The 25,676-nt window shown below is 40.9% G+C and overlaps 1 protein-coding gene across 2 annotated transcripts in view; it reads left to right on the forward strand.

The window, feature by feature from the left end:
* The window catches only part of LOC133245124 (cytochrome P450 2J2-like), a 31,703-nt gene extending 9,551 nt beyond the window's left edge, over positions 1–22,152 (forward strand). Inside the window, exons 5-9 of one of the 2 annotated variants that reach the window (XM_061413070.1) lie at positions 764–940; positions 14,994–15,135; positions 15,458–15,645; positions 18,310–18,448; positions 21,655–22,152. In XM_061413070.1, the coding sequence (XP_061269054.1) occupies positions 764–940; positions 14,994–15,135; positions 15,458–15,645; positions 18,310–18,448; positions 21,655–21,833 (825 nt within the window). In that variant the 3' untranslated portion in view covers positions 21,834–22,152. The remainder of the gene's footprint in view (positions 1–763; positions 941–14,993; positions 15,136–15,457; positions 15,646–18,309; positions 18,449–21,654) is intronic. The other variant, XM_061413071.1, reaches the window with a different exon arrangement.
* Positions 22,153–25,676: the final 3,524 nt, after the last annotated feature.

The following is a 25,676-nucleotide window of genomic DNA, read 5'->3' on the forward strand; positions in this document are numbered from 1 at the left end:
AAAAGGAAGTAGGGGGATGGGAAGAGGTTCCAGAAGTACTGCATTATAGAATTATCAGGTAAGATATCTCCAAGCAAGTGACACTTGAGCCTACCTGAATGAAACCAAGGCTAGAGTTATACAATTTCCAGAGGAAGACCAATCTTCATTGAAGGAATAGTGAATGGAAAAACTAAACGTTGTCATTCTTGACATTGTCACAGAGACCAACAGAGCTGGACTAGAAAGACCAAGAGAGAGTAAGATGGCAGCGAGTGATAGCAGAAGAGGGGACAGGAGGGTGAGAGGCCAGCTCATGTGGAGCTCCAGGCCAGGAGAATGATGTAGAATTTCTCTAAATGTCATGGAAAGTCATTGGAGGATTGAAAGATAAATAGTGAAATGATCTGATTAAATTGTTAAATGATCTCTCTGGCAGCTCAGTGGAAATTAGACTGGGAAGGGGGTTGAGGACAGAATCAGGGAAATTGCTGGGAGGCCTTAAAGCGTCTAGGTAAGAAATGTTGGGGCTTTGTCCTAGAATGACAAACACATGGAGTACTGAGAAGTGGTCTGAAAATGGTTCTATTTTGGATGGAGTGCTGAAATGCTTTGCCAGAGGGGAAAGAAGACGGGTGTGACAGAGAAGATGAGACAAGGGTGATTCCAAGGGTTGAGTGTTAGCAAAAAAAAAATACATATAGAGATACAATGGTTTCTTTGTCTTCAAAAGTAGAAATCTGGTACCCACTTGTCTCTAAGACTGTTTTGTTTTCTCCATCAGCTCTACAATGTTTTTCCAAGGATAATGAATTTCCTTCCGGGTCCGCACCAAGCACTCTTTAGTAATATGGAGAAAATGAAGATGTTTGTTGCCCGTATGATTGAAAACCACAAGAGAGACTGGAATCCTGCTGAAGCAAGAGACTTCATTGATGCTTATCTCCAGGAAATAGAAAAGGTTAGGGAACCTGAGTATTTTCCTGAGTAGTGTTCTTAGAGAGCAAATGCGGCAATTCTGATATCTTATTACTGCTATAAGAAATCACCACAAACTTGGTGCTTAAGACAACCAACATTTATCAAGTCAAGGTTGGGCAGGGCTGGCTCTTTCCAGTCTTTAGGGCAGAATCCATTGATGGGATTTTCCAGAGTCTAGAAGCTACCTGTACCCCTGAACTTATGCCCCTTTCCTCCATCTTCAGAACCATCAATGTAGCTTCTTCTCTTGCACCATCCTCACGTATTCTCTCAATGTGCAACTTGCCTCCTCTTACAGAGACTCTTCTGATTATAATGGGTTCACTAAGATAATCCATATCAAAATCATTAATTTCATCATATCTACAAAATTATATCTGTCAAAAATTATTTACCAGTTCCAGAGATGAGACATGAACATCTTTGTGAGTCATTATTCAGCCTACCAGAGGGTTGGAAAAATAGACACTATTTCAGAGTGTGCTGCTGCTAAGTCTCTTCAGTTGTGTCCGACTCTATGCGACCCCGTAGATGGCAGCCCACCAGGCTCCACCGTCCCTGGGATTCTCCAGGCAAGAACACTGGAGTGGGTTTCCATTTCCATCTCCAATGCATGAAAGTGAAACGTGAAAGTGAAGTCGCTCAGTCATGTCTGGCTCTTCGCGACCCCATGGACTGCAGCCCACCAGGCTCCTCTGTCCATGGGATTTTCCAGGCAAGAGTACTGGAGTGGGGTGCCATTTCCTTCCCCTATTTCAGAGTGTAGGAATATCATTAACTCAGAATATAGATACATTCAAAATAAAGATATTTGTTTAAGAGTATTTGGCTTGAGGTCTTTCAGTTCAGTTCAGTCGCTCAGTTGTGTCCGACTCTTTGTGACCTCATGGACTGTAGCACGCCAGGCTTCTCTGTATAACAACAGTTCCCGTAGCTTAATCAAACTCATATCCATCGAGTCAGTGATGCTATCCAACCATCTCATCCTCTTTTGTCCCCTTCTGCTCCTGGTTTTAATCTTTCCCAGCATCAGGGTCTTCTCAAATGAGTCAGTTCTTAACATCAGGTGGCCAAAGTATTGGAGCTTTAGCTTAGCATCAGTCCTTCCAATGAATATTCATGACTGATTTCCTTTAGTATTAACTGGTTTGATCTTGCAGTCCAACGGACTCTCAAGAGTCTTCTCCAACACCACAGTTCAACAGCATCAATTCTTTGGCACTCAGCTTTCTTTATAGTCCAACTCTCACATCCAAACATGACTACTGGAAAAACCATAGCTTTGACTAGATGAACCTTTGTTGGCAAAGTAATGACTCTGCTTTTTAATATGTTGTGTAGGTTGGTCATAGCTTTTCATCCAGGGAGCAAGCATCTTACTTTCATGGCTTCAGTCACCATCTGGAGTGATTTGGAACCCCAAGAAATAAAGTCTGTCACTGTTTCCATTGTTTTGCCTCTATTTTCCATAAAGTGATGGGACCAGATGCCATAATCTTCATTTTCTGAATGTTGAGTTTTAAACCAGGTTTTTCACTCTCCTCTTTTACCTTCATCAAGAGTCTCTTCAGTTCCTCTTTGCTTTCTGCCATAGGAGTGATATCATCTGTGTATCTGAGGTTATTGATATTTCCCCCAGTAATCTTGATTCCAGCTTGTGCTTCATCCAGCCCAGCATTTTGCACGATGTGACCTGAATATAATTTAAATCAGCAGGGTGACAATATACAGCCTTGACATATTCCTTTCCCAATGTGGAAACAGTCTGTTGTTCCATGCCCTGTTCTAACTGTTGTTTCTTGACCTGCATACAGATTTCTCAAGAGGCAGGTAAGGTGTCTGGTATTATCATCTCTGTGAGAATTTTCAACAGTTTGCTGTGATCTGCACAGTCAAAGGCTTTGGCTTAGTCAATAAAGCAGAAGTAGATGTTTTTCTGGAACTCTCTTGCTTTTTTTTAATTAATTTTTTTATTGAAGGATAATTGCCTTATAGAATTTTGTTGTTTTCTGTCAAATCTCAACATAAATCCACCATAGTTATACATATATCCCCTCCCTTTTGAAACTTCCTTCCATCTCCCTTCCCATCCCACCCCTCTAGGTTGATACAGAGCACCTGTTTGACTTTCCTGAGCCACATAGCAAATTCCCATTGGCTATCTATTTTAAATAAGGTAATGTAAGTTTCCACGTTACTCTTTCCATAGATCTCACCTCTCCTCCCCTCTCCCTATGTCCATAAGTCTATTCTCTATGTCTGTTTCTCCATTGCTGCCCTGTAAATAAATTCTTCAGAACCATTTTTCTAGATTCTGTATATATGCATTAGCATATGATATTTATCTTTCTCTTTCTGACTTACTTCCCTCTGTATAATAGGTTCTAGGTTCATCCACCTCATCAGAACTGACTCAAATGCATTCCTTTTTATCACTGAGTAATATTCCATTGTGTATATATACATGACTTCTTTATCCATTCGTCTGTAGATGGATATCTAGTTTGTTCTGCCGGGGTCCAGCCCCGGCTGATCCAGGGTATTCGAACCGGGGACAGCATCGGCGAGGATCAGGATACAATAGCTTCAATTAGATATTAATTAGAGATGTAAAGAGTAATAGAAAGAGGATAGCTCAGTAGGAAAATTCAGTGGAGAAAAGAGGCTGAGTAGCTTGGTTTACGCGGGAGACCAATAAAACTTCAAGACAAGAAGTTTGCACCACTTACGTAGGCCGCAGGCGTCCTTCCGTTCTCCCAAAGGAGAGGAGATACTGAGGCCTCCCCGGTCAGATCTTACAAGCCCAGGCAAAATTAGTAAGCATGGTGGGTTCTGCACTCCAGATTTAGACTCAGCCACAGTGAGAGAGAGAGCGACATGGGGAGACCAGTATTTCGAGAAACTGATCCCAATTCTTTATTTTCCATGGTCTACTTTTATACACTGAGAGGTTATGCAAAAATCACATGGGGTCAGCAGTCCTGACTTTTATCAAGTCAGGTGCTTCATACAAATGTATACGGAGGTCTTAGGGGTGTTACATCATCTTCTGGACAGGCAGCCTGCTGACAATTTATGACCCTCTCCTTGTGACAGCGGTCAGTCAACCAGGACACTTATTTCTCCAGGGGTGATTATTCTTAAAACAGATGCCACCCAAATAAAGTTACATTCCTATAGGGTGAGGGTGTAGTGGGTTTTAGTTAAGGAAAGAATTTACTTAGCCTAAGGTCTAACGTGATTAATATCAAAGGTTAATACTTATTTCTTCTATATATTCATTAATGTGTGTAAGGGCAGGGGATATGGAGTCTTAGCAACAAACATTGGCTCAACAAATGAAAAACCCTTCACCAATACAATTTCTAATCAGCCCATTATACTTATACTAATAGTTTTCTAACTTTTCTAAGGAACCTGTTTTTAGAAGGTTTAAAGCATCTCGTGCTTCTCACGGTTGGGAGGCTGTGAGCAATCACATGTGGCCGGACAAGCCTGTCAGGCAGGCTAGAGAACCTTCAGAGGAGTTTGTAGGTTAAAACACTCTTGTCACACCCAGGAGTTTTTATTAACTGGAGCTCTAAGTTAACTCCTTCTCTGAAAGAGGTGATGGGGGACAGCCCCCCGTAAAGTCAGAGGTGTAGGTGGGAGCACTAAGTAGTAAAGTAGGCAGGCTCTGGTTATGGGGGTAGATGCTCGAGGATTTCCAGGGGGACTCCTGAGGCTCGATCCCGTCTTTGTGTATGTCGAGCCTCCTTCCTCATGACCTTTGCCATGGGCAGAGTACCTCACTCTGGCCCCCAACATTGTTCCATGTTCTAGCTATTGTAAATAGTGCTGCAGTAAACAATGAGATACATGTGTCTTTTTTGATTTTGGTTTCCTCAGGGTATAGGCCTAGGAGTGGGATTGCTGGGTCATATGGTGGGTTTAATCCTAGCTTTTTAAGGAATTTCCATACCATCTTCCATAGTAACTGAATCAATTTACATTCCCACCAACAGTGCAAGAGTGTTCCCTTTTCTCCAGCATTTATTCTTTGTAGACTTTTTGATGATGGCCATTCTGACTAGTGTGAGTGATATCTCATTGTAGTTTTGATTTGCATTTCTCTAATAATGAGAGACATTGAGCATCTTTTCATGTGTTTGTTAGCCATCTGTATGTCTTCTTTGGAGAAATGTCTGTTTAGGTCTTCTTCCCACTTTTTGATTGGATTGTTTGTTTTTCTGTCTTTGAGTTGTATGACCTGCTTGTATATTATGAAAATTAATCCTTTGTCATTTGTTTCATTTGCTATTATTTTCTCCCATTCTGAGGGTTGTCTTTTCACCTTGCTGTAGTTTCCTTTGCTGTGCAAAAGTTTAATCAGGTCCCACTTGTTTCCTTTTGTTTTTATTTCTGTTACTCCAGAAGGTGGGTCCTAGAGGATCCTGCTTTGATTTATGTCATTGAGTGTTCTGCCTGTGTTTTCCTCTAATAGTTTTATAGTTTCTGGTCTTATATTTAGGTCTTTAATCCATTTTGAGTTTGTCTTTTTGTTTGATGTTAGGAAGTGTTCTAATTTCATTCTTTTACATGTAGCTGTCCAGTTTTCACAGCAGCATTTATTGAAGAAGCTGTCTTTGCCCCATTGTATATTCATGCCTCCTTTGTTAAAAATAAGGTACCCATAGGTGCATGGGTTTATTTCTGGGCTTTCGATCTTGTTCCATTGATCTGTATTTCTTTTCTGTGCCAGTACCATCTTTTCTTGATGACTATAGCTTTGTAGTATAATCTGAAGTCAGGAAGGTTGATTCCTCCAGCTCCATTCTTCTCAAGATTGCTTTGGCTATTCAGGGTCTTCTGTGTTTTCATATGAATTTGTTCTGGTTCTGTGAAAAATGTCTCTGGTAATTTGATAGGGGTCATATTGAATCTGTAGATTGCATTTGGTAGTATAGTCATGTTCATAATATTGATTATTCCTACCCAGGAACATGAAATATCTCTGCATCTATTTATGTTGTCTTTGATTTTTCATTAGTGTCTTATAATTTTCTGTGTACAATTCTTATGTTTCCTTAGGTAAGTTTATTCCTTGGTATTTAATTCTTTTTGTTGCAGTGGTGAATGGGATTGATTCCTTAATTTCTCTTTCTGAGTTTTCATTGTTAGTATAGAGAAATGCAAGTGATTTCTGTGTATTGATTTTGTATCCTGCAACTTTGCTAAATTCACTGATTAGCTCTAGTAATTTTCTGATACTATCTTTTGGGTTTTCTATGTACAGTATCATGTCATCTGCAAACAGTGAGAGCTTTCCTTCTTTTCTGATCTGGATTCCTTTTGTTTCCTTTTCTTCTCTGATTGCTGTAACAGGACTTCCAGAATGATATTGAATAATAGTGGTGAAAATGGACACCATTGTCTTGTTCCTGATCTTAGGGGGAATACTTTCAGTTTTTCACCATTGAGAATAATATTTGCTATAGTCTTATCATTTACGGTCTTTACTATTTTGAGGTAGGTTCCTTCTATGCCCATTTTTTGGAAGGATTTTAATCACAAATGGGTGCTGTATTTTATCAAATTCTTTTTCTGCATCTATTAAAATGATATGGTTTTTATCTTTCAATTTGTTAATATGGTGTATTACATTGAATGATTTGAGTATATTGAAGAATCCTTACATCCCTGGAATAAACCCAACTTTATCATTATGTATGAGCTTTTTGTTGTGTTGCTAAATTCTGTTGCTAAAATTTTGTTGAGGATTTTTACATCTATGTTCATCAGTGATATTGGCCTGTAGTTTTCTTTTTTTGTGTGTTGTCTTTCCCTGGTTTTGGTATCAGGGTAATGATGGCCTCATAGAATGAGTTTGGAAGTGTTCCTTCCTCTGAAATTTTTTGAAAGAGTTTTAGAAGGACAGGCATTAGGTCTTCTCTAAATGTTTGATAGAATTCTCCTGTGAAGCCATCTGGTCCTGGGCTTTTGTTTTTTGGGAAATTTTTGATCACAGCTTCAATTTCAGTGCTTGTATTTGGGTTGTTCATAATTTCTATTTCTTGCCAGTTCAGTGTTGGAAGATGGAACTTTTCTAAGAATCTGTCCACTTCCTCCAGGTTATCCATTTTATTGCCATAGAGTTGTTCATAATAGTCTCTTATGATCCTTTGTATTACTGCATTGTCTGTTGTAACCTCTTCTTTTTCATTTCTAATTTTGTTGATTTGATTCTTCTCTTTTTTCTTGAAGAGTCTGGATAAAGATTTGTCAATTTTGTTTATCTTCTCAAAGAATCAGCTTTCAGTTTTATTAATCTTTACTATTGTTTCTTTCATTTCTTTTTCATTTATTTCTGCTTGGATCTTTATGGTTTCTTTCCTTCTGCTAATCTTTGGATTTTTTGTTTTGTTTTTCTTTTCCCAGTTGTTTTAGGTGTAAAGTTAGGTTGTCTATTCGATGTTTTTCTTGTTTCCTGAGGTAGGATTGTATTTCTATAAACTTCCCTCTTAGAACTGCTTTCGCTGCATCCCATAGGTTTTGAGTTGTCATGTTTTCATTGCCATTTGTTTCTAGAAATTTTTTGATTTCCCTTTTGATTTCTTCAGTCACCTGTTGGTTATTTAGAAATGTATTATTTAATCTCCAAGTGTTTGTGTTTCTTACCATTTTTTCTTGTAATTGATATCTAGTCTCATAGAATTGTGGTCGAAGAAGATGCTTGGTATGATTTCAATTTCTTAAATTCACTGAGGTTTGATTTGTGACCCAAGATGTGGTCTATCCTGGCCAATGTTCCATGTGTACCTGAGAAGGTGTATTCTTCTGCATTTGGATGGAATGTCCTGAAGATATGAATGACATCCATCTCATCTAATGTATCACTTAAGACTTGTGTTTCCTTATTAATTTTCTGTTTTGATGATCTGTCCACTGGTGTGAGTGGGGTGTTAAAGTCTCCTACTATTATTGTGTTACTGTCAATTTCTCCTTATGTCTGTTAGTGTTAGTCTTATGTACTGAGGTGCTCTTATGTTGGGTGCATAGATATTTACAATTGTTATCTCTTCATCTTGATTGTTCCCTTGATCATTATGTAGTGTCCTTCCTTATCTCTTGTAATATTCTTTATTTTAATGTCTATTTTGTCTTATATGAGGATTGCTGCTCCGGCTTTCTTTTACTTCCCATTTGCAAGGAATATATTTTTCCATCCTATCACTTTCAGTCTATATGTGTCTTTAGATCTGAAGTGGGTTTCTTGTAGACAGCAAATATGGGTCTTATTTTTGCATCCATTCAGCCAGTCTGTGTCTTTTGGTTGGAGTATTTAATCCATGTACATTTGAAGTAATTATTGATATATGTGTTCCTATTGCCATTTTCTTAATTGTTTGTGGTTTGCATTTGTAAATCTTTTTCTTCACTTTTATTTCCCAACTATATAAGTTCCTTTAACATTTGTTGAAAGCTGGTTTGGTGGTACTGAATTCTCTTAACTTTTGCTTGTCTGAAAAGCTTTTATCTCTCCATCAACTTTGAATGAGATCCTTGCTGAGTACAATAATCTTGGTTGTAGATTTTTCCTTTTCAGTACTTTAAATATATCCTGCCATTCCCTTCTGGCCTGCAGTTTCTGCTGAAAGATCAGCTATTAAGCAAATGGGGTTTCCCATGTATGTTACTTGTTGCTTTTCCCTTGCTGCTTTTAATATTATTTCTTTGTGTTTAGTCTTTGTTAGTTTGATTAGTATGTGTCTTGGTGTGTTTCTCCTTGGGTTTATCATCAATGGGACTCTTTGTTCCTCTTGGACTTGACTATTTCCTCTTCCATGTTGGGGAAATTTTCAACTATAATCTCTTCAAAAATTTTCTCATACCCTTTCTTTTTCTGTTCTTCTTCTGGGACCCCTATAATTCAAATTTGGGGCATTTGATATTGTCTCAGAGGTTTCTGAGACTATCCTCAGTTCTTTTCATTATTTTTACTTTATCTGTTCTTCAGAAGTTATTTCCACAATTTTGTCTCCCAGCTCACTGATTCATTCTTCTGCTTCAGATATTCTGATATTGAATCCTTCTAGAGTAGTTTTAATTTCAGTAATTGTGTTGTTTGTCTGTCTTGGCTTATTCTTTAATTCTTCTAGGTCTTTGTTAATTGATTCTTGCATTTTCTCCATTTTGTTTTCAAGGTTTTTGATCATCTTTACTATCATTATTCTGAATTCTTTTTCAGGTAGTTTGCGTATTTCCTCTTCATTTATTTGGACCTCTGTGTTTCTAGTCTGTTCCTTCATTTGCATAGTACTTCTCTGCCTTTTCATTATTATTTTTTTTAACTTATTGTGTTTGAGGTCTCCTTTTCTCAGTCTTCAAGGTTGAATTATTTCTTCTTTTTGGTTTCTGCCCTCCTAAGTGTTGGTCCAGTGTAAGCTTTGTATAGGATGGGATTTGTGCTGAGTTTTTTGTTTGTTTGTTTTTCCTCAGATGGGCAAGGCTGAGTGAGGTGGTAATCCTCTGTGCTGATGATTGGGTTTGTATTGTTTTGTTTTAGATGAAGCATCCTGCACAGGGTGCTACTGGTGGTTGAGTGATGCCATATTTTGTATTCAAGTGGCTTCCTTTGTGTGAGTTCTCACTATTTGATACTCCCTGGGGTTAGTTCTCTGGTATACTAGGGTCGTGGAGTCAGTGCTTTCATTCCAAAGGCTCAGGGCTTGATCTCTGGTCATGAACAAAGATTCCTCAAGTGGTTTGCTGTGGTATTAAGTGAGATTAAAACAAATACCCCATACCAAGAACCCAAAGATGAACCCCCGACAAATAGCCGTTACAAAATCAGGTAAATAATAATCAAAATAACAGAATATACACACATATATATATACCCATAAGTAAAGTCAAAACAGTCCAACGAAAATAAAGTACAGTAGATTGACCAGGTGAACAAAGGAAATAAAAAATTGTATTTATCAGTTAAGAACAAAACTAACTAAAGCACAAACTGGAAAACAAAACTAAATCAAGGTGCAAATAAAGCAATGAAAGCAGACCTAACAAATATGTTGAGAGGAAAGAAAAGAAAGAATAGATATGCAAAGTTAAATAGTCATGGATGCAGAAGATTTATATACATTAACGATTAACTGCAAAATGAAGAATAGTAGGAAAGGCAAACCAAGGAATAAATGTAGAAAAATATATAGTAGGTTTAAAAAATTAAAAATTAAAATTATAAAAAAAAGAAAAGAAAAAAAAGAAGATTAAAAAAAGGAAGAAGAAAGAAAGAAAAAGGAAAACTCCACAGAACTGCAAAAGCCCAATATAGAGGCAGAGGTTTATAACAACAATAAAAAGTGTCACTGAATACACACACACACACACACACACACACACATATATATATATACACACCCATAAGCAAAATCAAAACAGTCCAACAAAAATAAAGTAGAATAGATTAACCTGGCGAACAAAGGAAACCAAAAATTATATCTACCAGTTAAGAATAAAACTAACTAAAGCACAAACTGGAAAACAAAACAAAAGCAAGGTGCCAATTGGGGAATAAAGCAATGAAAATAAAACTAACAAATATGTTGAGAGGAAAGGAAAGAAAGTAAAGAAAGAATAGATATGCAAAGTTAAATAGAGGTAGATAAAGAAGATTTATATACATTAAAGATTAACTGCAGGGGAAAAGAACAGTAGGAAAAGCAAACAAAGGAATAAATATAGAAAAATAATAATAGGTTTAAAAAGTCAAAAATTAAAATAAAAAAACAAAAGGAAAACTCCACAGAACTGTGAAAGCCCAACATAGAGGCAGAGGTTTATAACAACAATAAAAAATGTGAGGAAAAAAAAAAAAGCTCAAAAGCTTAATTAGATTTCATAGTGCCAATAAAATCAACAACTACAACAGAAAGGGGGGAAAAAAGAGAAAAAAATCCAAAAGAATCTACAGAACAAATCAAAACACAAGAATAATAAATGTTTTTCCTGAATCATTGCTGTCAGAGTCCTTTTCCTCTCTGGGAGTCACAGTCCACCTCACTTCTCTAGGATGCCCTCCAACACTATGCTGATCTCTGGACCTGCTGTGGGTGCAGCTCAGATTCTAATCTGGTCCCATTCCTGTGTGTTCTTCCCTCCAGTGTCCACAGCTAACAGAACCAGTGCATTTTCTTTTGTGCGAGCTCTCAGTGTCCTTTTACATATTCCATAGGCACAGAGACTGCCTAGTTGATCATGTGGGTTTAATCTGGAGCTTGTACAGCTGGTGGGAAGATTTTGGGTCTTCTTCCTTGGCCACACTGCCCCTGGGTTTCAATTGTGGTTTTATTTCCACTTCTGCATGTGGGTCATCCATCGTTCATTGGTGTTTGCTTCTGAGGCTGCCCTGGAGGACTTGGGTTTGCCCTTGTGAAGGTCAAGTGCAGAGGTGGTCCAGCTGCTTGGGTCACAGGGGTTCTGGCAGCACCAGGTACTCAGAGGAGTTGGTGGCTAGGGCAGCAGGAAATATAGTGCTCTAGAAGAGTATGGCAACCAGTATTGGCCAATACGTTCCAGTATTCTTACCTGGAGAAGCCCCCTAACAGAGAAGCCTGGCAGGCCACAGGGTCTACAGGGTCACAAAGAGTTGGACACGAATGAAGTGATCCTGTTTGCATAGATGCAAGACTTTTTTTTTTTTTTTTTGGCCTGTGGCAGCTCTGCCCCAGTGAGAGTTGAGCATGAAGGTGGCGCAGCTTCTTGGCTTGCAGGGACCCTGGCAGCACCAAGTGTGTGGGGACACGGACTGCCTCCATCGCAGGAGTTATGACCCTCTCAGAGTCTTTTTTCAAGCCTCTTGTAGCTGGTGATCAGAAGGCCTCTTTAGCCAGCCTTTCTCTGTAGCTCTGCTCATTCAGGCACTTAGAGGGCTCCCTTGCCTGGGGTCGTTTTCTGTTGTTGGGCACGTCAGGCACACAGAGGGGCCCACCTGGCTGGCATCCTACTCTGTAGATCTGTGTATCAGGCACTTAAAGAGGCACCCTGGGTGGGGTCCTACTCTAGTTCAGTGCATCAGGCGTTTGATGGGCCAGCCTCTCTATTGTTCACACCGATGCTGGTGTGTGGGGAGAGAGAGGCTATGGTGAATGTTCCAGACACTACTGCGTGACTCAGAAGTATTGCTTTGCTTCCATGGCTGCCCAGGTTTTCTCCACAGGCATTTCCCACCATAATCTTCTTGTTCACATCCCCTCGATCTGTCTCTCTGTAACCAGCAGCAGCCCTCACCCTGGGATTGCTCCACAATCCCTAAACTCCATCTCTCAGCCATTGCACCTTCCAGGGAACCTATGTCCCTGTCCAATGTATGTGTGGCTGCAGCAAGGACTGTCTGGTTTTCATTCCATTTAGGCTGCCACAGATCAGCTGTTTCACTCTCAGCCTTAAATGTTTCTCCTCTGACTCATACAATTGCCCCAATGTGGGGATAGGACCCCTGCTTCAGTTCCCCCACCGGTTGAGGGCAGGTCCACTCCTAGTTTTCCCCCTCATTCCTTCATCCTACTGAGTTTTGCATGGTTCTGTATATTCTTTTCTGCTGGTCAGGCACTCCTGTCCACTCACAGCTGGTGTTCTGCATGCACATCTCTGTTTGAAGGTGTATTCCTGGTGTATCTGTGGAGAGAGATGTACTCCATGTCCACCTACTCCTCTGCCATCTTATTCTCCTCCTCAAGCTTCTGTGAGGCTTCTTTAAAGAGAACCATAAAGGTGTGTGTGGTGAGCTCTTCAAAGCATTTTGCCCATGGATTGGAGCACGCAGATGTCCCCTGCCGGCTCCTGGCTTGGGGTGGGACGGTGCTGCATCAAGCTCCTTGCAAGCACCCATGGTCTTGCTGATCTGCTCAGGAGAAGCAGTCAGTGTGAATGGTCTCTCTTGCTCTTTTGATGATCCAAAAGAGTTGGCAATTTGATCTCTGGTTCCTCTGTCTTTTCTAAATCCACCTTGAACATCTGGAAGTTCTTGGTTCACGTACTGTTGAAGTCTCTTGGAGAATTTTGAGCATTACTTTGCTAGTGTGTGAGATGAGTGCAATTGTGCAGTAGTTTGACATTCTTTGGCATTGCCTTTCTTGGGGATCGGAATGAGAACTGACCTTTTCCAGTCCTATGACCATGGCTGAGTTTTCCAAATTTGCTGACATATTGAGTGCAGTGCTTTAACAGCATCATCTTTTAGGATTTGAAATGGCTCGACTGGAATTCCATCACCTCTAGTAGCTTTGTTCATAGTGATGCTTCCTAAGGCCCACTTGATTTCACATTCCAGGATGTCTGGCTCTACATGAGTGATCACACCATTGTGGTTATATGGGTCATGAAGATCTTTTTTGTATAGTTCTTGTGTGTATTCTTGCCACCTCTTCATAATATCTTCTGCTTCTGTTAGGTCCATACTGTTTCTGTCCTTTATTGTGCCCATCTTCACATGAAATGTTCCCATGGTATCTTTAATTTTCTTGAAGAGATCTCTAGTTTTTCCCATTCTATTGTTTTCCTCTATTTCTTTGCACTGACCACTTAGGAAGGGTTTCTTATCTCTCCTTGCTGTTCTTTGTAACTCGGTATTCAGATGGGTATATCTTTCCTTTTCTCCTTTGCTTTTAGCCTCTCTTCTTTTCTCAGCTATTTGTAAAGCCTCCTCAGACAACCATTTTGCTTTTTTTCATTTCTTTTTCTTGATCACTACCTCCTATACAATGTCATGAACCTCATCCATAGTTCTTCAGGCACTCTGTCTATCAGATCTAATCCCTTGAGTCTATTTGTCACTTCCACTGTATAATCGTAAGGTATTTGATTTAGGTCATACCTGGATGGTCTAGTAGTTTCCCCTACTTTCTTTAATTGAGGTCTTTGGAAAGCCCAAATACTGCCTTTTCAGTCTAATCTCTATGCTCTGCCCATATCTGAAAGACCTGTACCCGATAAGAAAAAGAAGCCTTGTTTTCTTAATAGCCATACAATGTCCAGTCCACTACCTCTTTCCCAGTTCCCCAGTGCAGAGCACAAGCGAACATGAGTCAGATGCCAAAGGTTAGCCTCAAGTGGAGGACTTTGGCCAGGATTCCTTCCTCCTCCCTATTTCATGCACTTTCAAATGTTATTTGTAAGATGCATGGGAAAGGCCAAATAGGTTGTATGTCCTTTAACATAGTAAGCCCTCTGGCTAATACTCATCACTGCCACAGTGGCATAATTTTTGACTCATTTTCAACTCTTGCAGTTGAAATAATTGTGCATTTTTCTCTGTCTCCTATTTCACTTTATCATTATACCGTTAATAGAAGCATTGATTTCTCCTGAGAGGAGGCGATTTCACTTGTTATAAGGTGTGCAGGTGTGCGACCACACACAGAGGAACACTGACACTTTGAAGCTTCTCTAGCAAAGTGGTGAAGATGCTGAAGTGCCATGAGGAATGGCCGCTGGAATCAGAGAATTTTAACCTAAAAAGGAGGATGTTGATGGGAAATTATGAAAATTGTTGTACTGCAGAGAAATTCATTTTATTCTTTATGATAACAGTACAAACATTTGTTGAGGATTTCTTCTATGACCTTTCCATCTCACATAGTTCATAATGCCAGTTGACGGATGGGTATTGAATGTAGTTTGAAAGGTTTAGTAACTTGGTCAAGTCATATACATAGTAAAAGGTGTGGCTAATATTGTAACCCAAATATTATTATATTTCCAATATAATAATATACTGTTATAATAATAAATAACAGATTCTCCCAAAATATGGAAGTAAAGAGGATGTCTCAATTTTCACCCATCCACGGTGACAAGAGATTCCAGCACTTGGGGCAGGAGTATGCTAATGATACTGCAATAATAAGCCTTGGCCTGCTGAGATGGTCAAAGGAAAAGTCATTTCTCTTGGGGGAATCTCTCCTCCCATGTTCTCACTAGGATGAAGCCTCCTATGTTGTGGCAACTAAGAACCATCTGGATAAGTCAATAATCGCTGTATTTTTTAGCATAAGGGCGATGCTACTTCAAGTTTCCATGAAGAAAACCTCATCTACAACACCCTGGACCTCTTCCTTGCTGGAACAGAGACGACTTCAACCAGCCTGCGCTGGGGGCTGCTCTTCATGGCCCTTAACCCCGAAATCCAAGGTGAGCTCATTAGTGGATGGGCTGGGCCAGGCCAGTATGCTTCCATAAATTAGTTCATCTATAGGGGATGTTGGTTCACTCTCACTAATAAGAGGAATCTGAAGCTCAGAGAGCTTTCCAGCAGGAATGTTGTTGAGCAGGAGTTTGCCACCTAATTTGTCTCAGAGCAGGGCCCACTTCCCGCTCTCATACCTCCCTGAGAAGCTAGTCTGGAGAGCCTAAGATAGCCATTTTGATGCTGGTTATTTCATTCCTTAACTTAACCAGGCTCAAGGAGAGTTATGGGAAAACAGAATAATAGAACCACCTCTGCTTTTTTCAGAAAAAGTCCAAGCTGAGATTGACAAGGTGCTTGGCCAATCACAACAGCCAAGCATGGCCGCTCGAGAGTCCATGCCCTACACCAACGCTGTCATCCATGAGGTGCTGCGAATGGGGAACATCATCCCTCTGAACGTGCCCCGGGAGGTGGCAGTGGACACCACCCTGGCTGGATACCACCTGCCCAAGGTAATTAGGGACTCACACCAACAGCCTCAGATCTCCAAGCTCATATTTTAAATGGTGGGATTCTCACCTGGAAAAGCGACCTGTTTTCTTGTCTTAGCGAAACACTTAAATGGGGAGAGAGAGATATAATTACTGACCTAATACTGGATATCTCTCTTCATGTGAGGTCTTCAGAACATTATCAGATCAATGGTAATTGGTGTTCTGAAGGAGAATGGAAATTCCTACGTCAAGCACGTTCAGGCAAAGGCTGAATTCTCTCTGCTGTGAGATTTCTCATTCTTTTTACTGCATGATGTGCAGGCAGCAATTCTCAGTCAGCCTTTGCCATGAAGTCCTTTTCTTTGTCATGGGAGGGCTTCTGATAGGATAGTGACTTGCCAGATTTATTTTTGGAAAATTCTGCTTCACAATCCTAGGGCTATAGTACGTTAAAATGTGAGGGACAGTTAGGCCTCCTGGGCCATCACATTAAACTGGTGTTTCTAACATAATATCCCCACAGGTATTGCCTTGACTTACAGTCTGTTGATGGGACTACCTCACAAGAGAATCAATCCAAGCCTGTGCACATTAAATATCACAAAAGGAGAGAACTAATGAATGCTTTTTAAGGAGTGGTTATGTACTATGAACTATATAGATTCTTTCAAAATGTCTTAATTCTCAATCATTCTCTTATCTTCATTTTATGAATTTGCATCAAGGCTCAGAGCTGATTGATCTTGTATTTAAGATCCCTTGGCTACAAAGTCATATGAGTTGGGTTAAAGAAATAGAAGTGTTCTGATGCCCAGGTTCATCTTTTTTGTACTACACCATGTTCTCCCACTGGAGTTGCTTCATTTGGCTTGATTTCAAGAGAGTGTTCCTGCAATTGTTCTCAGCAGGGCCCTGTTAAATTCCCTCTCCTCACAAAGGCAATTCTGCTCTCTCTCTGCCCATCACTCCTAGGATCTCAGCAAACAGCTCTCCTCTGCCCCATAGTATCTCACCAGAACACTGCACATATACAGTACCTTGCTTTCTCGCCACCTTGGTCTATTTCTGTGGATCCAATCCAATCTGAGTCTCTCTTTGTGTATTGAACCTGGTGTTGATCTCAAGGCAAAACTGGAAGAACCTCCCTTTGGGCTCGTCTTGGTCACGGTCCCTGCAGCCCTAGAAAAAGCAGCTATTCCCGCAGTGATTGCATTTACTATTTTCTTATTGATTGACCATTTTATGGGTGAATTCTGAGGTCTAAATGATATTACGGGTGATCTTCACATATTCGTAGCAATTCAGTTAGCTCCAGAGAACCATCCTAGCTCAACAGACTGGTTCTACAAGATTTTTTTTCTGATGTAGTATTCTGTGAGGACTAGAACAAATCTCTGGGTGGGGAACTTGCAACTGGAAAATGACTACAATACAGAAATTCTGCCCACAAGAGTGAAAGTCCTGAGCCCGAAGGAATCTGGCTTTGAATGCCAGCAGCTTTTGATTGCAGGAATTCCACAGGGCTACAGGAAATATCAACTCCACTCTTGGATCATGTGCACACTAGCACTCAGGGAAAAACATCAGTGACCTCATAAGAGACCGGACCAGACCTACCTACTAATATTGGAAGGTCTCCTGCAGAGGGAGGGGGTGACCAGGGCTCATGCCAGGGACAAAGACCCTGGCACCAGCAGGTCTAGTGAGGAAGCCCGGAAGCCACCATGTAGAAAGTTATGGGAACAAGTGGTATGATTGAGAAACTGAAAGAGGCTTGATATAGTGGGAGTGCAGGCAGAAGGACCATGACTCAGATAGAGGGCAGGTGATGTGTCCTTAATATAAGAGTGCTGGGAAATACTGGAGTGTATCTATCAGGTTCCAGATGTAGTGGATGGATAGCAGTGACAACCAAATCATGTCCAGACCTAACTCTGCTTTCCGTGTGTGAAGCACTTTGAAGCGGGGAGAGGATATAGAGTTGTAGTTAGGCCTACTGTAGGAGTGTGGACAACCAAGGTAGTAACTTGGACCAGGAAGTGGAGGACATAACATGGAGGTGATAGAATCGAGAGGAATTTCAAGGAAAAGTGGCCAGCCTGGTGAAGGATGGGATGAAAGCAGAATGAGGGAAAGGGAGGTACTAAGGAGGACTCCTGGGTTTCTTGCTGGGCACTGGGAAGGACAGTGGTTCCTTTCACTGGGTGACCTGATTCTGTCATTAAATCTTCTGTGGAATGTGCTAGACAATGAAGGGAAGAGAGTTGGAGAATCTTAGATGAATGAGACATTTTTCATGTTGGAGAAGCTGCCATCTCACTGAGCAACTGGGTTGATTTTGGTCCAGAACTGCCTGCCCACTGTCACATTATTCTCTTATTGATGCACACAACTTCCTTCCCGAGTTCTACACTGGCAAGTCCCTGAAGGGATCCATTCTGCACTCGAGTAGCCACACTTCCCTGATAAAATTCCCAGCAGACAATTTCAGTGCACCATTGTAAGCTGTCCCATGGCAAGGAGCATGGTGCTAGGGGCTGGCCTCAGAAGGTGGTGAGTTGGGGAGACGGAGGGAGTTCAGGGTGCTGTCAGCCCTGGAGCCTGGGCTGCGTGAGCAGGGGGACTGCCTCTGCACACATGTGTTGTGTCCTGTCTTGCATGAGTCACTTCTGTCTTCTCCAGGGCACCATGGTCATGACTAACCTGATTGCACTGCACAGGGACCCCACAGAGTGGGCCACCCCTGACACCTTCAATCCAGAGCATTTTCTGGAGAATGGACAGTTTAAGAAAAGGGAATCCTTTCTGCCTTTTTCAATAGGTGAGTAACAAGAAATAGGAGCATGGGGACCCAGAGTTCCTCTCTCTGCCCTTCCCTACTCTTCTTCTTGTGATGCTTTGCTTTAGTTGGAATGTCTCCAGATAGCCCTACCCAGCATGAGTCACTCTTGCAGCTGTTTGTACCTCAAGGTTCCCTAGGCTGTGCATCACCAAGACTCATGCCTTTACTTCCTACGCCCTGGCTTGACTCTGATGGAGATTTCAGCTTCAAGTTGTTCCCTCCCTAGAAACTTGGGGGATAGGAGCTTAGCCTCTGCCTGTTACCCACAAAGAAGATTGGACACTCACCATCTTTATTGAGCTTTAAATGTTCTGAGATCTTTTTAGGGCCTCCCACTCACAAAAACGTGAAGCTAATTGCTGAGAAAGGGATGGGGAAGGCTGCTTCCTTAGCACTGTGGGCATCACAAGTGATTCTAAGTACCATGGACTTAAGTAGATGAGATTCTACTCTGTAAGTTCTTCCTGCAGAGGTCGTTTTGCCTTTTTAAATGAGATGGTTAGATAAGCATCACCGACTCAGGGAACATGAGTTTCAGCAAACTCCCAGAGATTGTGAAAGACAGGGAAGCCTGGTGTAGTGCAGTATGTGGGGTCACAAAGAGTCAGACACAACTTAGTGACTGAACAACAACCACCCTTTACAAATCTAGGTGATACATTTATATGATGCATAACTTGAAATATGAATGAGAATGCAGAGAAAACTCTTTCTCTCTTGTTTCCCAGCCAGCCAGCCAGTTGGGTGTTTTACTCATAATGTTGTAAAATGAGTAAGAAAAATTCTTTTTTGTATACCAAATAAAGAGTTAGTTATGCTGCTGAGATCATTTCAAATTGTTTCCTAAGTCCTTATATCTATAAATGTTTCCTGAGCATATATTATGTCTCAATTATGCAACCCTGTGAATATGACAATAATTAGGTAGAAAAAAGACCAGTGCAACTTTCATGGACCATGTGTTCTAGTTTAAGGTTACAAGGTTCAAATTCCAATCACCACACTGGGGATAAGGCTCAAAAGTGGAGCTTATCAGGGCCAACTATGGGATCTACAGTCTTAAAGCTCACAGGGCACAACTAGAACTCAGGTTGACCAGGTTTATCAATAGTAAAGCCTGTGCTCTTCTAGCAGTGTCTCCCCCAAAAAGTAACTAAATGCTACAGTAAGTTGACACTTGAAATTCATAATAGTTTTCTTATCATTGCTGCTGCTGCTGCTAAGTCACTTCAGTCGTGTCTGACTGTGCGCCCTCGTAGACGGCAGCCCACCAGGCTCCTCCATCCCTGGGATTCTCCAGGCAAGAACACTGGAGTGGGTTGCCATTTCTCTCTCCAATGCAGGCGTGCATGCTAAGTCACTTCAGTTGTGTCCGACTCTGTGCAACCCTATGGACAGCAGCCCACCAGGCTCCTCTGTCCACAGGATTCTCTAGGCAAGAATACTGGAGTGGGTTGCCATTTCCTTCTCCTTTTCTTATCATTAAATTAAATATGGACTGACTTTCTGTGACAGTATAGTTTTGCTGATCATGCCACAGAGGCACAGAAAGGGAGGGACTGGAATTTGAACTCATGTAGGAGTGATTCACAGCCCAGGCTTTCCTGATGTAGGACACTGTCCTGCGTGTATCTGAACTGACTCTGATTAGATCTTCTGTGTCTTTCTTCCTCTGGTTCTATGCTACCTTTGCTCACACTGGACAAGTAACTTTCTAACATGAAAGCAGACATGAGATGTAGGAAAACCTTCCAGTCTTCCTATCTACAAGAGCTTTATATTTCCTATCATAGAACAAGTTTCAGCTGTTTTAAGTATTATAATTATTCTTGCTTCACTGTTTTGTTGTTGTTATTGAGAGTTGAAACACATCCTTTTAATTACAGATTTCATTTGCAAGCAAATTATTTTATTTTATACTTACAGCAACCCAGTTATTAACAGTTAGGAAAGCAATTAGTAGCTCCTTTCTCAGTGAAAAGAAATAAGAAGATAAGGTTTTTTCTCATCCAAGGTCATGTGCCCAAGGAATTGGCTTAAAAGGGCTGAAGACTCAACTTTCTGGTTTCTTTTTTAAAATTTTTGTTGAAGTATAGTTGATTTACAATATTGTATTCATTTTAGGTGTACTGCGAAGTGATTCAGTTATACATATATACAGGCTCCTCTGTCCATGGGATTTCCCAGGCAAGAATACTCGAGTGGGTTGCCATTTCCTTCTCCAGGGGATCTCCTCCACCCAGGGATTGAACTAGCATCTCTTATGTCTCCGGCCACTCCTGCATTGCTGGCGGATTCTTTACCACTGAGCCTAAAGAGGCACAACTGTAATTGCACTGGGAAATACAAAGTAGCAGAAGTTACACCCAGAATTAACTACAGAGGGTCATCTCAGTGACAGTGTGCAAGAGAATCTTTACAGAGATAGTGAGCAACTACATCAAATGTTAACAAGGGTTTTTTCTGGATTGGGGGATTACAAACATCTTTAATGTCTTTATACTTTTTTTTTTTTTTTCATTTTTGCAGTTAAACATGTATTACTTAGGGAGAAAGTAAAACACCCCCAAGAGAGATGATGGTAGAGACCAGTGTGGGGTGTTGTAGCCCAAGTCGGGGCAGAGGGCGTCATGAAGGGGAGGGGCTAGGGGAAGCCTGGAGCAGGTGATGCATGGCTGGGATGAGATGGGGACGGCCCTGCACGGGGAGCCCTGGCAGGGAGCTTCCCGGTCGTGAAGGAGGGAAACGACATAGCGAAAAGGTGCCTCATACTTGAGAAACCTTGCTTTAACACTGACTTTCTTTTACTTCTCAACAATTTTTTTTGAAAATTGAAAGAGATAAACACAGAGTTTTGCTTTTGTCCTTTGCTAATGGATTTTTGATAAGACTTTCGGCTCGACCACACTTATAGGTCAACCTTGGCCCTCGCTTGTTTCCTCTATACCCGGCCCCTTCACCCTTGCTCACCTGTCTGAGCCCTGAAGGCACTGAATGTGTGAAGGTGGAATGAGCTTGGAGGGCGTCTGTTACCCCAGGTGGCTGTGATCAACTAAGCTGAGTACGTAAAGGCCCAGGGCCAGGCAGGCCTGCCATTTGCTCAGGTTTTGCAAGACGTGGTGGAAGATTTCCGTCCCTGCTGACACAGACCACCTAACCAGGTAACTCACATTTTTGTCTTTCAGGAAAGCGGATGTGCCTTGGAGAACAGTTGGCCAGGACTGAGTTGTTTATTTTTTTTACCTCACTTCTGCAAAAATTTACCTTCAGGCCTCCAGAGAATGAGAAGTTGAGCCTGAAGTTCAGAGTTAGCTTGACCCTTGCCCCAGTCAGCCACCGGCTCTGTGCTGTTCCCCGAGGGTGAAGTTGTTGGGGCGGGGGAGTGAAGGAGAGCAGGAAGAATGGGCCTGTCCCCGCTCAAGGCTCGGGGCCTGCTCAGAAGTGAGGGAACAGCATCCAGCACCTCTAGGACAGATCATAGGAATCAGACACAGGAAACTGCATTCAGGCTTTACCGTCTCCAGTGGGACCTTGAAGAAATCAGTTACGTTGTGATTCCATTTTCATCCAGAAGATTTAAAGTGGACAATGATTCCTTCTCTAAAGGAAAAATTGCTGTAAATATCAGAGGAAAGAATGGATTTTAAGTGGTTTGGAAATCATAAAGCACATCATAAAAGTCATAGCTCTGATCTGCTTCCTTCTATGACCTTCCTTAGATGAGGACTTGCTTCTGGCCTGTTGAGATGGCCTGGGTCAAACTGGTGCCAAATGGTGGATAAGAGTTAGAAGTTGGGCCCGGGGGCAGCCACTGACCTAGGCCAGAAAGGCCCTCACACTGGTAGCACTGAGCAAGCTTATCCTGCTTCTCCCTCAGACTAGCTCCTGGGAAGTCAGCAGGGCAGGTAAATTCCTGACAAATAGGGTTCTATGGAGAAACGATTCATCTGGTTTACCTACGGAAACACTACCTTGGCGTTGGACACCAGAGCTAAGAAGAATGTGAGCAAAATAAAGTAAACCTGGAAGGCAGATTTGGGGAACAAATGTAGACGTGTTTTCTGTCTTTTATGTGCCTCTTTACCTTAAACCCCATCTTGGGCATTTATTCCCAAGCCCCATGTTGGGATAACGATATGGTGGGTGTGATCTTTTCTTGAAAACTGATTGTCAGCTTTTGATTGACAAGTTAAGTCCCAGGCTTAACACAATTGATCAGCATTTTGCAGAGTGTGTATAGGAAGAAACTTTTTTAAAATGTGCATATCTATTATAAATTTTTGCTTTGCAATTACCATCCATGGACAGAGGAGCCTGGCGGGCTACAGTCTGTGGGGTCGCAGACTGGGACATGACTGAGCGATTAACACACACACATTACCATAAAGTTTTTGTATAGCAATCTATATAGCTGTAGATCAGCAACTTAGAGCAATCATATATATTGCTTGCTGATCTCTTAATTCCAATTGCATTTTAAACACCCTGCATTTGTACTCTCTGCCCGTGATTACTGTTTTTATATCATATTTTACATCTAATTGCTTGCTTTTTGTGGATGCAAGTGATTTTACTACCTTGTGAAAGTCACTCAGTTGTGTCCGACTCTTGGCAACCCCATGGACTATACAATCCAGGGAATTCTCCAGGCCAGAATACCAGAGTGGGTAGCCTTTCCTTTCGCCAGGGGATCTTCCCAACCCAGGGATCGAACTCAGGTCTCCCGCTTTGCAGGCGGATTCTTTAGCAGCTGAGCCACTAGGGAAGCCCAATCATGAACTTTTTTTCACTGCCTTAGTCTTTTAACCTGCTCATCAGTGTAGGATCAGATGGTTTCCTACCTTTACTGTTTGCCTTTACCATACTTTATTGTTTCTATTTTATTCTGCCTACAGAAGTTCCTTTAGGATTTGTTGTAAAACTAGTTTGGTGCTGAATTCTTCTAAATTTTCCTTTTGATTTCTCCATTAAATCTGAACATGAGCCTCTCTGAGTATTATTGGTTGCAAGTTTTCCCCTTTCATCACCTTAAATATGACATGCCACTCCCTTCTGACCTGCAGATTCTGCTGAAAAATCATCTGATGATTTTATGGGAATTTCCTTGTATTTTATTTGTTGCTTTCCCCTTGTTGCTCTTAATATTCCCTTTTCTTTTTTTTTTTTCATTTTGATTGTGATGTGTGTGTGTGTTCCTCCTTGAGTTAATCCTGTATAGGACTCTCTGGAATTTCTGGACTTGTTGACTGTTTGCTTTCCCAGGCTAGGGAGTATTTTCAGTTATTATCTTTCAAGTATTTCTGAGGTTCTTTCTTCTGTTATCCTTATGGGACCCCTATAATGTGAATATTATAGTTGATGTTGTCCCAGAGGTCTCTTAAACTGCTCTTATTTCTTTTCATTTTTTTCCCCTTTATTCTGTTCCATAGCAGTGATTTCCACTACTCTGTCTTACAGCTCACTGATCTATTCTTTTGCATCATCTGGCCAACTTGATTTCTTGTAGTGTATTTTTCACTTCACTTATCATATTCTTCAACTCTGCTTTTTTGTTCTTTATATTTTCTAAGTATTTTTTAAACTTCTAAGTTCTCACTCTGAATGTGAGAATGTGCATACATTCTCTTCCTGAGTTCTTTGATCACCTTTACGTTCATTACTCTGAACTTTTTTTCAGGTAGACTGCCTGTCTCTACATCACTTAGTTCTTCTGTGATTTTATCTTGTTCTTTTGTCCCATATGTATTCCCCTGCCACCACATTAGTTTTTATATGTATGTGGTAGGTTTGTTATGCTTTTCAATCTTGGAGATGTGACCCTCTGTAAGAGATGTCCTATGCATCTGAGCAGAGCCCTCCCCTCTCATCACTCAAGGGTCAGGGACAAACTGGTCCCAGGATAGGGTGTGGTGTACATGATGGTTAATATGGGGCTTATATAAAATATAGTTGTAACCGTGTATTTAAGATAACTTCACTTGCAAACAAATCTTTCTCTCCTCCCCCATTATATGGTAATGTCACAACTTACATCTGTTTATATTGTGTATCCATTAATCATTCTTTTGTACTAGAATGAAAAATGATTTACCACCACTGTAATAGTAATATAGAATTGTTTTTGTCTATATATTTACATTTATCAGTGAGTTTCATAATTTCTTATGCTCTTATGTTGTTTAATATCCTTCAGCTTTTATCTGTGAAAGTCTTTTGTTTCCTCTTCATTTTTGAAGGACAGCTTTGTCAGATATAGTATTCTTGGCTAGCAGTTTTTTTCCCCCTGCAGAATTTTAAATATATCATCACATTCCTAGAGGGCAAGATTTCTGATGAAAAATCTGCTTATAGTTTTATGGGGCTTCCCTTGTACCTAACAAATCACTTTCTCTTTTGTTTCAAAATTCTGTTTAACCTTTTAATAATTTGATTGTAATGTGTCTTGGTGTGGGTCTTATTTTATTTGGTATCCTTTAGGATTCATGGACCTGAATGGCTGTTTCTTTTCCCAGGTTTGTGAAGTTTTCAGCTATTATTTCTTTGAATAAACTTTCCCTTTCTTTCTCCTCCTGTGCTTCTCCACTGTTTCACTGCTCAGTCATGTCCGATTCTTTATGACCCTATAGACTGTAGCCTGCCAGGCACCTCTGTCCATGGGGATTCTCTAGGCAAGAACACTGGTGTGGGTTTCCATACCCTCCTCCAGGGGATCTTCCCGACCCAGTAATCGAACCAGGGTCCTCCGCATTGCAGGCAGATTCTTTGCCAACTGATGTACCGGGGAAGTCCCCTCCTCCTCCTGGGACTCTCTGAACTTTCTGTAAGTCCTTTAAGCTATCTTTTTTTCCCTTTTTACCCTCTGATTTCCAACAGCCAGTCTTTTTGGTTTGTCAATGCTTTTTTCAGCTTGATTTATTGTTTTGAAGCCCATTAAAGTTTTTCAGTTCAGCTATTGTATTCTTTACCTCTGCGATTTCTGCTTAGTACTTTTTAAAATTTTCTGTGTGAAATTCTCACTTTGTTCATGCATTCCTCTTCAGTCCTTGGTGAACATCTTTATGACCATTATTCTGAATTCCCTGCCAGGTAAATCACCAATCTCCATTTTATTTGGCATCAGTTTCTGGAAACTTATCTTGTTCTTTTATTTGGAACATATTTCCTTCTTTGTTTTCCTTGACTCTCTGTTGATTTCTACACATCAGAT

The sequence above is a fragment of the Bos javanicus genome, chromosome 3 (assembly GCF_032452875.1).
Source record: "Bos javanicus breed banteng chromosome 3, ARS-OSU_banteng_1.0, whole genome shotgun sequence".
Lineage (NCBI taxonomy): Eukaryota > Metazoa > Chordata > Mammalia > Artiodactyla > Bovidae > Bos > Bos javanicus.